At 36.6% G+C, this 14,519-nt stretch overlaps 1 protein-coding gene across 5 annotated transcripts in view; it reads right to left on the reverse strand.

Annotated features, from left to right (window-relative positions):
- ZBBX (zinc finger B-box domain containing) overlaps positions 1-14,519 on the reverse strand; it is a 112,041-nt gene that overhangs the window by 59,865 nt on the left and 37,657 nt on the right. The window contains exon 1 of one of the 5 annotated variants that reach the window (XM_073803872.1): positions 2,226-2,441. The exons of the other annotated variants lie outside the window; for them this stretch is intronic. Coding sequence (XP_073659973.1) covers positions 2,226-2,369 — 144 coding nt within the window. The 5' untranslated portion in view covers positions 2,370-2,441. Of the gene's footprint in view, positions 1-2,225; positions 2,442-14,519 lie in introns of those variants that run through there. 5 annotated transcript variants of the gene reach the window in all.

Here is a 14,519-nt window from a genome sequence, read left to right on the forward strand (position 1 = left end):
CACTGATGTAAGCAGGGTGTTAAAGTTCCCTACTATTAACTATTTTTGTGTTGCTGTCAATTCCTCCCTTTAGGTCTGTTAATAATTGCTTTACATATTTTGGTGCTCCTATGTTAGGTGCAAATATATTAATAAATGTTATATATTCTTGATAAATTGTTCCCTTTATCATTATATAATGTCCATATTTGTCTCTTGTTCCTTTTTTAGCTTGAGGTTTATTTTAACTGATATGAGTATGTTTACAATTACTTTCCTGTGGCTACCATTTTCTTAGAATATCATCTCCCATCCCTTTACTTTAAGCTTATGTCTGCTTTTAGAGCTGAGATGAGTCTCCTGAGGCAACATGGAGTTGGTTCTTGTTTTTTAATCCATCCAGCCATTCTGTGTCTTTTGACTGGTGAGTTCAATCTATTCACATTTAGGATGATTATTGACAGATGAGGACTTAGTACTGCCATTTTATCTTGTTTTCTGGTTTCTCTATATCTCCATTGTTTCTTTTTCCTTGTGTTTCTGTCTGCCACTTTACTTTGGTAGTTTCCTACAATGTTTTTCAGTTTCCTCTTGTTTTATATTTTATGCCTCTGCTCTAGATTTATGTTTTGTGGTTACCATGAGGTTTATATAAAAGTCTCATAGATAAAATAGTCCTTTTTCTGTTGATGGCATATTATCTTCATTTGCTTGTCCTCTTCCCCTTTATATGTTTTTGTTGTCTCAAATTATCCATTTTTATGTTGTGAGTTTGTAACCAAATTGAAGTGTCTATACTTATTTTTACTGCTTTTTCCTCTTTAACCTCTATGCTATAATTGTTTAACAACCTAATTAATTTATCATTTTTGGTAAGGCAGGTCTAATGGTGATGAACTTCCTCAGCTTTTGTTTGTCTGGTAAATGCTTTATTTCTCCTTCATATCTGAAAAATAACTTTGCTGGGTAGAGTATTCTTGACTGACAGATTTTATCTTTCAATATTTTGAGAATGTCATTCCACTCTCTTCTGGCATGTAGAGTTTCTGCTGATAGCCTGATGGGGTTCCTTTGTAAGTTACTATCTTTTTTCTCCTGGTTGCCTTAGAAATTCTATATCATTGCCTTTTGACAGTTCTAATATAATGTGTCTTAGAGAAGGTCTTTTTGCACTGAGATAATAATAATGTGTTCTCTTAATTTCCTGGACTGGTATCTCCAGATCCTTCAGATTTGGGAAGTTCTCAGCTATTATTTCTTTAAATAAACTCTCTGCTCCCTTCTCCCTCTTTTCTCCTTCTAGGATACCCATTATCCTTATGCTGCCTTTCCTAATGGAGCTGGATAGTTCTCATAGAATTTCTTCATTTTTAAAAGGTCTTAGTTCTCTCTTCTCTTCTACCTGAATCACTTCTATATTTATATCTTTGAGTTCACTAATTCTTTTTTCCATATGGTCTCTATTTCCAGTGCTTTCTAATGCCTTCTTCATCTCATTTATTGAGTTCTTCAGCTCTAGATTTTGTTTGTTCTGTTTTTCAGAGTTTCGGTTTTGCTAAAGTATTCCCTCTGTTCATTAATTTTATTCCTGAGCTCATTTGAATGGTCTTTCTGAGTTTCCTTGTAACTCACTGACTTTCATCATGACAGCTATTTTGAATTCTCTATCAGTTAGATTGTATTATTCTATGACTTTAAGTTCGATTTCTAGAGAATTGTCATTTTCTTTTTATGATACTGTGTTATCATGGTTTTTCATGGTGCTTGAGGAGTTGTTCCTCTGCCAGCGCATTTGAAGTAGCAAACACCTGTCTTATTTAGATAAAGCTTTATAGCTTTGATTCTAACAGTTAAACAAGTTGGTATATATTAAAAGCCTTTCTTTTGTTTTTCAGTAGGTGGCACTACAGCACAAGTTTTTGGTTTCTCTTACCTGAGCTGCCTCTGGCTATATTTGAGAATGGGCATTTCCCACCCTCCACTGCCTCTGTCAGAGGTGAACTCAGTATCCAAGTTGTCACTGTTTGGGTCTCCGGGGTTGCTGGTGCCTTGCTGTGCCAGTGTCACTGCTGTTGCTAGCACTGCCACTGGGGACACCAGGGTAGTGGACACCCCACCGCATCCAAGGTCACCCGGATTGTGGGGAAAGTAGCATGGGTCAAGAGTACCCCTGCTGCATCTGGGGTTGTCAGGTTCAAGGATGCCACTGCCAAAGGTAGGGGGAGGCCAGAATCACAGGCACCCACCAAGGATGGAGGGACCACGGTTGTGGGCCCTTGCCGCCAGCACTGCTGCCTGGTCCCCTGTGACCATGGGTGCCACTGCAGTTGGGATTCTGGAGTTATGTGCTCTGCTACTGGGTTCTCTGGGGCTGTGGGATCACCTGCCATGGTCAGCAGGCTGGGATCATGGGTACCACCTCCAATGCTCCAACAGTTCTGCCTCTTCTTTGTGTTCCAGTCCACTCACTTCCAGATGTACAGATGTGTGGAACTCTCTGGCATCCTAGTGTGTTGGACAGAGGAAGCTTTGCTGAGTTATGGATGTTTTACTAGTTGTAGACTGAAGGAGAGAGACAGAGCATCTCATGTTACCATGATGTTGACATCACTCCAAGAGCAAACTGTTTATCCTTTTGAGATGATGTTTTCTTCCTTAACTAACCACAACAAAAAAACCTCGTGTCTTCTGGGTGCTCTTATAACTCCCAGCTTACATCTATGCTGGAGCTTTGCTTTTCAGTGTGATCCATATATCAACAGTATCATCGTCACCCGAAAGCTTGCTAAAAATATGAAATCTATGTCCCGCTCAGACTCACTGAATCAGAATCTGCAGTTTAATATGTAATTTAACATACATTAAGGTTTGAGAATCACTGTGTCAGAACACTTAGTCAGCTGTGTTACAGTTGTTTGAAAATATCTATCTTCTCTTTTGTGGTGATGAATTCCTTGATTCCTTGAGAGGGGGGACCATGTCATATATATAAATGTGTACACACACACATATATATAAAATTCTCCCTGCAGCCCTGTCCTTCATGCTTTGCAACTAGAACATTGTTTGATGCTGGTAAGTACTTGAGAAATATTGGTTGAATCTAATTTAACTGACTTACTGAGATAAAAATGACTAAAAATTCCATTTGAACATTCATTCCTTATACCCAAGCTGAGTCAATGTCAACACAGGCAAAATAAGTGGAACTATTAATAACAGCACAAAAGGGCAAATCATTTACCTCTCTAAGCCTAAATGTTTACACCTGTAAAATGAAGACAATCTCTACCTTGCAGGGCTGTTGTGAATACATATCTTTTAAGAAAAACACCTAGCGGAGTGATGACATAAAGAAATGCATTCAAATGACTGCTATCATTTTATCTAGATCACGATAGCGTACTATTTCTCTGTAAATAAGGTAAATAGTTTAAATATCCAGAAAATAGAATTCCTGCCAAATTCAATAGACCTCTGACGATGGTATAATGAAGAGGTCAGTAAATAATTCTATCACCATGAAACAAATGCTAAACTGGATAAATTTGTTAAAAACCATTTCAGAACTCTGGAAACCAACCAAAAGCAAACAAATTAAGAAATATTTATTCAAGAAAAACTATGCTGAAATTAATGAAGAACAGTAAAAGTGTAAGGCTTCCCTGCATGGGGCTACTCCTATATTAAATGTCCCTTCCCAAGTCTGTCAATTACTAAGGCAAGACTGGCCTTGCTGAACAGGGAGTGTGCCTGATTGCCAGGGGAGGACAGAGTCTTGAAGTTACATTGGCATTATCAGTGAACTAGAAAATTTGGTTATAAATGAATGGGGAAAACCTTCGGTTCTGACAGCCTGAGGTTTTGGTCCCAGTTGGGAAGAGCAGTGGACCAGACAAACGCTTAATGGAATGATCCTGAAAATGAGATCTATATAAGCGCTGATTAAAAAATGGAAATCACAGAAAAAACCCAAGTGAAAATTCTTGAGTATGACTTATATAAACTAACAATAGATTTTAAATGAAAGGAAGAAGATTCAATCAACTTGAAGACAGACCAAGATAAATCATCTGAATTGAAAAGAAAAATGTAAAAGATTAAAGAAAAAGAACACAGCTTTAAAGACTTATGGGACAGCATCAAGCATCCAACATTTAGTGGGAATATCAGAGGGGAGAAATGAGCATAAAAATTATAAGAAATGAGGGCCCCAAATATTCATATTTGATGAAAAATTATCACTTCAAAAATCCACAAAGCTCAACAGGTCCCAAGAAAGATAAACATAGAGAGATCCACACCAAAACATATCATAATCAAATTACTGAAAGCCAAAGACAAATAGAAAAATTTGAAAGGAAAAAGGGAAAAATGACTCACTACATATAAGGCTACATCAGTATGAATAACAAGCTGATTTCACATCTGAAAAAATAGAGACCCGGAAGGTAATGGAATGATACAAAGTGCTGAAAGGAAAAACTGCCAAAGATAATTTTATATTCAGAAAGATGATCATTCATTTCTAGCATATCAGCCTTACAAGAAATACTAAAGAAAGGTTTTAAGGCTGAAAGGTATTAAATCTACCAGAAGAAAGATAGAGGCCTGGAAGCGTAAATACATGAGTAAATAGAAAAGACGCTTAAGTATTTATTTTCTCTTTTATTTTCTTAATTTCTTTTAGAAGCGTAAAATCATATATAGCAACATCATTAGCATTATCATTAACACTATGGCCTTACTGATTTTCTGCCTCGCTGTTCCGTTAGAAATTTCAATACCTCCTTCTCAGAAATTAATGAAACAGCTAGGCAGAAAATCAGTAAGGCCATGGAAAACTTTAACGACATCAAGTAACTTGACCTAAATAACACTTAAAGAACCCTCAACCTCACAACATCAGATTACGAATTCTTTTCAAGATCACATGGAACATTCTCCAAGACAGACATATGCTCCACATAAAATAAGTATTAATAAATTCATAAGAATTGAAATCATAGAAAGTATGCTCTCTGATCTCAACAAAAATATATAAATCAGGAACAAACAGTTTTGGGAAATAATAAAATATTTAGAAGTTGAACAACCCATTTCTAAATCACCTTTGGATGAAAAATAAGTCACAAAGAAAATCAGAAAATTGACTGGAAATAAAAACACAACATATAGAAATGTATGGTATACAGTAAAAGCAGTGGTTAAAGTGACAGTTATAGCTTTCAGTGCTATTTTGGAAAGGAAGAAAAATCTAAAATCATAATCTAAGCTTCACTTCAAGAAGGTAGAAAAAGAAAAGAAAAAAGTTCAAAAGGAGGTAGAATTCACAAAATAAGGATCAGAGTAGAATCAATGAAATAAAAACAACTGCAAAAAAATCAAGGCAACTAAAATTGGAAAGACTTAAAAATTTATAAACTTTTAGCTAAACTGACCAAGAAAAAAAACAGAGTAAAATACAAATTAACAAATCAATAATGAAATAAGAAACATCGTTATAGACCTACAGTAATTTCTGGATTATAGTGGAATTTGAAACATTTACGCCAACAAATGGACAACTTAGACTGAATGGACAAATTCAATGAAAGACATAAATTACCAAAATTGACTCAAGAAAAAGAAGAAAAGTAGAATAATAAGGTAAAGAAATTGAATTAGTAATTGAACATTTTCCCATGAAAAAAATCCCAGACTCAGATTGCTTCACTGGCAAATTATATCCAACATTTAAGGAAGAAATTAAACCAACCCAATACAAACACTTACAGAAAACAGACAAGGAAATACCTCTAAATGAATTTTATAAGGCTAATACAACCCTGATACCAAAGAAGATAACCATATTTCAGGAAAACAAATCTACAGCTTAATATGCCACATGAATGTAGACACAGAGTTCCTTCCCAAAATATTAACAAATTCAATCCACCAACATGTAAATTATGCATCATGACCAAGTGAAATTATACCCCAGTAATGCAATCATAACATCTGAAGATCACGTACTGTAATAAGCCATGTTAATAAAGGACAAACAGCATGATTATTTCAGTAAGAGCAGGAAACACACACAACAAACAGGAAATACAAAGGAACTTCCTCAAACTGATAAAAGCGTCTACAATAAAACCTATAACTAACATCAGAATTAATGGTGAAAGACTATATGCTTTGCCCTTAATCAGAAAAAAAGCCAGGAAGTAAACACTCACTACTTCTTTTTAACATTTACTGGCAGCTCTAGGTAACACATTAAGACAAGCAAAAGAAATAAAAGGCATCTAGGTTGGAAAGGAAAAAGTAAAACTACTTTTATTTGTAGAGGATACAATCCTTTACGTAGAAAATCCCAAGGTACCTAAAAAAAAAACTATTATAATAAGTGAGTTCATCAAGGTCACAGAACTCAGGATCAACATTCAAAAATCTATTTTATTTCTATATACTAGCATTGAACAACCTGAAAATAAAATTAAGAAAAGAATTACATACACAGTAACTTCAAAATGAATAAAATACTTGGGAAAACATTTAACAGAAAAGCACAAGAACTTAAGACTAAAAACCACAAAACATTGACAAAGGAAATTAAATGAGATCTAAATAAATGAAACAAAATCATGTTCATAGACTGAAAGACAATATTGTTAAGTGGCAATTTTCCCCAAATTGATTTGTGGACTCCATAAAATCCTTAGCAAAATCCCATGAAGGGGCTTCCCTGGTGGCGCAGTGGTTGAGAGTCCGCCTGCCGGTGCAGGGGACACGGGTTCATGCCCTGGTCTGGGAGGATCCCACGTGCCGCGGAGCAGCTGGGCCCGTGAGCCGTGGCCGCTGGGCCTGCACGTCCGGAGCCTGTGCTCCGCAACAGGAGAGGCCACAACAGTGAGAGGCCCGCATACCGCAAAAAAAAAAAAAAAAAACATGACCCATGAAAGAAAGATAAATAGAGGCTTTGTTATGAAATTTGATCAATGAAACTTGATCTGAGAATGTCATATATTCTATACCAAAATTCCATCAAGTTTTGTGTTTGTTTGTTTGTTTTTGTAGTAATTGACAACCTTATCCTAAAATTGACAACCTTATTCTAAAATGTATATGGAAATGTAAAAGACCTAGAATTTGAATTTTTCAATTTGTATTAAAAAATAAAGTTGAGCCATAAACTAGGAGAATATATTTGAAAATCATATATCTGATAAAGACATATATCTAGAATACATAAAGAACTCAAACCTCAATAAACAAAGACAAATAACCCAATTTTAAAATGGTCAAAAGATATGAATAAACATTTCACCAAAGATATATAAATGGCTAATAAGAAAATAAAAAGATGTTCAACTTCATTAGAGAAATGCAAATTAAAACCACAATAAGATATCATTACACACATAGTAGAACAGCTATAATGCAAAATACTGACAGTACCAAGCTTTGGCAAAAATGTGGAGAAAATAAAACCCTCACATGTTACTGGTGAGAAATGTAAAATGGCAGACTTCCCCTGTTGTGCAGTGATTAAGAATCCACCTGCCAATGCAAGGGACACTGTTTGAGCCCTGGTCCGGGAAGATCCCACATGCCATGGAGCAACTAAGCCCATACACCACAACTACTAAGCCTGTGCTATAAAGCCCGCAAGCCACAATTACTGAGCCCACGTCCCACAACTACTGAAGCCTGCGTGCCCTAGAGCCCGTGCTCCACAACAAGAAAAGCCAGTGCAATGAGAAGCCCGCACACTGCAATGAAGAGTAGCCCCCGCTCGCCGCAACTAGAGAAAGCCCGCATGCAGCAATGAAAACCCAACACAGCACCCCCCAAAAAACAAAAAAGAAATGTTAAATGGCACAGACACTTTGGAAAATAGTTTGATAGTTTCTTGAAAAGTTAACAAGTACTAACCTTGGGACTCAACAATTCCACCCCTAGGTACCTACACAAGAGCAGTAAAAATATGTCTTCACAAGCACCTGTACACAAAGAAATACCCCTAGCATCATTATCCTAACAGCCAAAAGTCTAAAAAAAAAAACTATATGTCCATCAATTGATGATTGAATAAACAAAATATGATATATCCATACAATGAAATATTATTCATCATTGGAAAGCAATGAACATGCAACACTGTGGAAGAACCTCAGGAATCTTATGCTAAGTGAAGTAAGTCAGACACAAAAGATTGCATAGGAATGATTCCATTTAAATGAAATTTCTAGAAAAGACAAATCTATAGCAACAGATAACGGACCAGTGGTTGCCCGGGGCTGGAAGTGGTAGCAAGGATTGAATGCAAAAAAGTACCAGGAAATTTTTGGTGTGATAGAAATGTTCTAAAACTCAATTGTAGTGATTATTGCACAGGTTTGTAAATTTACTTTAAAAATCATTGAATTGGTATTTCCCTGGTGGCGCAGCGGTTAAGAATCCGCCTGCCAATGCAGGGGACACGGGTTCGAGCTCTGGTGCAGGAAGATCCCACATGCCGCGGAGCAACTAAACCCGTGCACCACAACTACTGAGCCTGCGGTCTAGAGCCCACTAGCCACAACTACTGAGCCTGAATGCCACAACTACTGAAGCCCGTGCGCCTAGAGCCTGTGCTCCACAGCAAGAGAAGCCACCGCAATGAGAAGCCTTCGCACTGCAATGAAGAGTAGCCCTCGCTAACAGCAACTAGAGAAAGCCCGTGTGCAGCAATGAAAAACCAACCCAGCGCAGCCAAAAAAATAAATAAATCTATTTTTTTTAAATCATCAAATTGTACAGTTATAATGTGAATTTCAGAGTATGTAAATTAAACCTCAATAAAAGGAATTTAGACTAAACAATAAAACAATAGACAAGACTAGGCTGACTGCAGCAGAGACTTGTATTAGGGTGAATGTTCAGTCTCTTGTCATGTCCCCTTCTATCATAATTTCTTCCTGACCCACAGCAGTGCTCATCCTCACCAGCCCCACCATGGAAAATACAACTGCTCAACATATTTCTGCTCTCTGGGCCACGGTTCACTGGACAATAAGTGGGCACCAGGTTGAGCTCATGAAGATTTAGATTTGAAATCAAGAAAGCAACATTGGTCTCTCTGTCATTGATCCTCTATTATGTATCTTCATAATTTGTTAATTACAAGAAAAAAAAATAGATATACAGGAAAAAATAATAAAAAGTGGAAGAAGGAGTCTGCCTAGTCTTTCAACAATTTCCAAAATCCAGTCCTGGTTCTTACCATGATTCAGCTACATGACCCCTACTCTCATACAATGAGACATCTGTGAGGTCTTTAATAACAAGAAAAAACTCTTTTTGACCAAGTTAGTGTAAAAAGTCCTAACTAATGCAAGGATCAGTGCTTCCCAATTGAGGCAAGGAAACCTGAAGAGTGGGGAGGTGTTTTGGGTTTTCACAAGCATTGGAGAGCATTACTAACATTTAATGGATGATAACCAGGTTTACAGGTTACATATTCTGAAATGTGAGAAATGGTCCACCTCAAGAAAAGTTCCTGCCCCAAACACTCAAGAGATTCCCACTGAGGAATAGTAACACAGACCTAGACTTACACTAGCAACATTTAAAAAAAAAATACAGAAACCCAGTGAAAATAAATCATCATGCCATCATACTAAAAAGTAAGAAATAGAGGTTCCTTCCAATTCATGAATACTACTTCTCAGGGGTAACCACTATTAACAGTTTGGTGTATATCCCTGCAGCCTTTTGTCTTTCCTTAGAAGAACACATCTAGATTTTCAACACAAAACACATTATCTTTCACTTAAAAATATATCAACTATCACTTTAAGTAATAAGTAACCAATGAACAAGAATGTAAAGGTTATTGTTATAAAATATTTAAAATAGATAACTATAAATGTGGTGTCATAACACTGATATGTATTATAAGATATTTTCAAATTTTAAAACTTAAATATTTATGTCAAATACTGTTCTGCCTATGTTTTCCTCTAAGAGTTTTATAGTGTCTGTCCTTACATTTAGGTCTTTAATCCACTTTGAGTTTATTTTTGTGTATGGTGTTAGGGAGTGCCCTAATTTCATTCTTTCACATGTAGCTGTCCAGTTTTCCCAGCACCACTTACTGAAGAGACTGTCTTTTCTCCTTGTTCATTCTTGCTTCCTTTGTCATAGATTGGGTGACCGTAGGTGCATGGGTTTATCTCTGGGCTTTCTATCCTGTTCCATTGATCTATATTTCTGTTTTTGTGCCAGTACCATACTGTCTTGATTACTGTAGCTTTGTAGTATAGTCTGAAGTCAGGGAGCCTTATTCCTCCAGCTCCATTTTTCTTTCTCCAGATTGCTTTGGTCATTTGGGGTCTTTTGTGTTTCCATACAAATTGTAAAACTTTTTGTTCTAGTTCTGTAAAGAATGCCATTGGTAATTAGGGATTGCACTGAATCTGTAGATTGCTTTGGGTAGTATACTCATTTTCACAATGCTGATTCTTCCAATCCAAGAACATAGTATATCTCTCCATCTATTTGTGTCATATTTGATTTCTTTCATCAGTGTCTTGTAGTTTTCTGCATATAGGTCTTTTGCCTCCTTAGGTAGGTTTATTCCTAGGTATTTTATTCTTTGGTTGCAATGGTAAATGTGTATAGCACAGGAAAAAAAAAAAGAAGGTACAATCTGTTTGCAGGACATTTATTAAGTTAACCTTAGAAATACATTTCAATATACATTAGGTGCAGACAAATACTGTTGATTCCACTTATACGAGGTACCTAGAATAGTCAGATTCATAGAGTCAGAAAGTACACTGGTCAATGCCAGGGGCCGAGGGGTAGGGGTGGGGAGGGGTTGGGGAGGAAGAATGGGAAGTTAGTGTTTAAAGGGGACAGAGTTTCACTTTCAGGAAGGTTAAAAATTCGGGAGATGGATGATGGTGAGGGTTGCACAACAATGTGAATGTACTTAGTGCCACTGAACTGCACAGTTAAATATGGTTAAAATAGTATGTTTTATATTATGTGACTTTTACCACAATAAAAAAAAATTTTAAAAACTCCAAGATAGGGGCTTCCCTGGTGGCACAGTGGTTGAGAGTCTGCCTGCCGATGCAGGGGACACGGGTTCCTGCCCGGGTCTGGGAAGATCCCACGTGCTGCGGAGCGGCTGGGCCTGTGAGCCGTGGACGCTGGGCCTGCGCGTCCGGAGCTTGTGCTCCGCAATGGGAGAGGCCACGGCAGTGAGAGGCCCGCATACCGCAAAAAAAAAAAAAAAAAAAAAAAAAAAAACTCCAAGATAATTTCATTTCCATCTTCATAAAAATTTACATATAGCAGTACTCATAGGTAGCAACTAATAGGAGGCAGAGGGGACTAAAATTGAATAAAATGACCTGTGCAACTTCTCTACATGCCAAAAATGTTTAAAAATCAAGACAAAACAGCCTTCAGGGCACATAGTAAATCATATATCTCACTGTAAGAGAGAGGCTTAAACTAAAGCCAAAGAATGTGATTTACTACCACCATTTCCAGAGTTCCCCACAGCCTTCACTACACTGCATGATGGTAGGATTTCATCGGGTAACTGTTCTAACTTCTCGCCTGAACTTTTTTTTTCTCCCTAGAATGATATTATCTTTCAAATTACACTCTAGAAGAATTCATCACTCTGACAATGTATCATTAATCAAAGTAAAGAGGGTTGATATTTTATAGCATTTTGGAATGGATGGCACCTTATAGAAGTTAAGGTCCAACAGTAAAAGTTCTAGTTTAGTTAGAAAAATGATACACTTTATGGTAGTGTCAGTGTTTCAAAACTCTAGCACCATCATCCCAAACCCTGGCTATCCAGCAACATTAATAATCATGTTGACATAACCATGCATCCTTATATGATCCAGAAGTTCCAGCTCAAAGAAGTTCACATGTGATTTAGACCGACGTTACTTCCTAAGTTTGAAACAAAATGTTGAAATGTCTCTTTTCATGGTCCTAACTTTCACTGATTTTCCAGTTGCAAAATTTTAGAAGAGATTTACTGCAACCACAGCCTTGTATTAAAAATGGAAAACTCTACTGATGTGTATAAAATGGATGACTAATAAAAAAATAAATAAATAAATAGATAAATAAACATTTAAAAAAATGGAAAACTCTAATTCCTGTAGAAGAGTTTTGTTATTTTATTGGTACTTGCTAGGCAAATAGATAATAGAGGTAGAGACAGAGGTGTACACATATACACATACACAGAAAAAATTATGTTACATATACACAGAACCCAAGAAACATTATGAATTCACTGGTTACAATGACTGTTGAACACAGTTGGAATTTGGATAGCTTTTAACTATAAAAATCATTTCAGGAAGATGAAATTATGCACTAATGGAATTTTTAAAAAAGGAAAAAAAAAAAATATATATATATATATATGTATATATATATGTGTAGGTATATAGCGTTTTTTGGCCTTACTTTTGAGAAAACACTTCCCTCCCATATAGAGAATATTTTCCCAAGTACAGTTTTTTCTGGTTTCTTTGATGTGAATTAACTCATATGCAATTGGTAAATAAGGGAATGATGTCAGCATAAAACTATGGAGTTTTATTGATTCTTAAGTTTTTCTTTTCCAGCACATTACTGTTTTGAGGCAATCGGGGGCAAGCTGTCTCACAATTAAAGCCAAAATCTTAGCAATTTATAAAGATCTTAGGGGGAAAAAAAAGCTGAAAATCTATAAAAATGCCTCCCCACAGTGCAAGTACAGACTACTTTAATGACTTTAATGACCATGCATTCCACTAAGTTAAGCTATCTGGAAAAAATGTGAGTGCAGATAAAGAAGTAATAAAGATACTCTCTGATTTAAAACACTGGATTAAGAAAGGAGGCAACAGTTTGATTCAGAGTTTTCATTTTGACAAAAATGATGTCATTAGAAGTGAATTACTACCAGGACCTATATCACAGAGAAGGAAACACAAGTCCTCAAGGAACATGTGCCAGTGGTTTTATAAGGACGGTTAACTGTTTTTCTTAGGGCTCTGATTACAAAGTGCCATGGGATTTGAGTGGCCTTCCCCTAACCCTAATTTTTCCTGGAGCCCTATTAGATAGGTAGGGGATTATCCAGAATGGGAAGTTTTTCAGAAATTGTATATTGCTACGGCAGTAATACACGTATACTAAAGAACTGTGCTTTAATTTATAGTAAAATATACTTTTTTATTAAAACTCATCAAAACATTTGCTCAAGGTATATTTATCCAAAGAAACCTCCACAGATTATTTTGCTAGCATATTTCTATTTATATATTTATATATATATATATATATATAAAATACAGTGCATGATGATAATGTAAGGATCCCGTTAACTAAAATCAACAATAACAAACCAGACTAAATCTCTCGGAGTTGGAAGCTACATAGAAAAGAAGGAATACTAAACATACCAAGCAGATAAATTTTCTCAAATTATCATGTATCTATGATAAGATGCAATAAGCCCATGAAATTTCCACCTAGTAAAACTATCTTTGCAGAGTAAAAATTATTTATAAAAATACATAACTATGAACATCCTAACCCAATAAACAAGAATGAAAAAGACTGGGGTAAGAGATGGATGGGCCCCTGGGCTGGACAGATGGTATTTGTCAAGCGGAGTAAAATTGGAGCTTTGTTTTCCCTAGACACTTCAAGGACCAAGTTAATGACAGGAGCTGAGCTCTGCTGGAGTAAAGAGATAAGATGACCACTCTTGAGGTCAAGGAGACCTCCCCGACTGCACATGTGCAGAAAGGCTCCTTGGGGGTCAAAAGGGAGGGGCGCCACCCCATAATAGGTGCTGTCAAACCTCCCACTAGCCTCTGTGCTGGAATCCATCTTGGTAAAACTCAACATGCTCAGGCATGTTGAGGAGTGTCCTAGAACAGGTCAGATGTGGGAAGAGAAGTGAGATAATTGGTCAAAGGTAAACAAAGACCCGGACTAACTGCCCTGTACAAATGATTTAATCATCTCTTTACTACACTCTTCCTCATTAGGGAGGACGCCCACACCCTTTCTCTCCAGGTGTGTATTTCTGTCTTGCTTCTGTCTTAAATAAAAAAACAGTTTCTCTGTGTTCTTCCCCACATGTTGCACTGTGTCTCTAATAATAAACTTTGTACCTGTTTTTACAGTGTTTGCCTCCTTAAGAAATTGATTTTTCAAATGGGGCAAGAGTCGGGGGAACTTTGCTTCTAGCCTCTAGCCCCTGGTAGCTAGGATTCTGCTCAGGTAGCTCAGGTAGCTGAGCCCTGGTTTTCATTGAGGCTACCCAGGTTCGATTCCTGGGCAGGGAACTAAGACCCTGCTGCCGTCTCTCTCAGATCAAGATGGAGCCTCATCTCTCAATTTTTTCACATTATTAAAATATATACTCTATTCTTAGAGCAAATTGTTATTTTGCTTTTCTGATGAACCCACCTTTACAGATAGTCTTAGTACAAATTTATTCCCTAAAAATAGGCTTTACCATAGGGTCA

This window comes from Tursiops truncatus, chromosome 4 (genome assembly GCF_011762595.2).
Source record: "Tursiops truncatus isolate mTurTru1 chromosome 4, mTurTru1.mat.Y, whole genome shotgun sequence".
NCBI lineage: Eukaryota > Metazoa > Chordata > Mammalia > Artiodactyla > Delphinidae > Tursiops > Tursiops truncatus.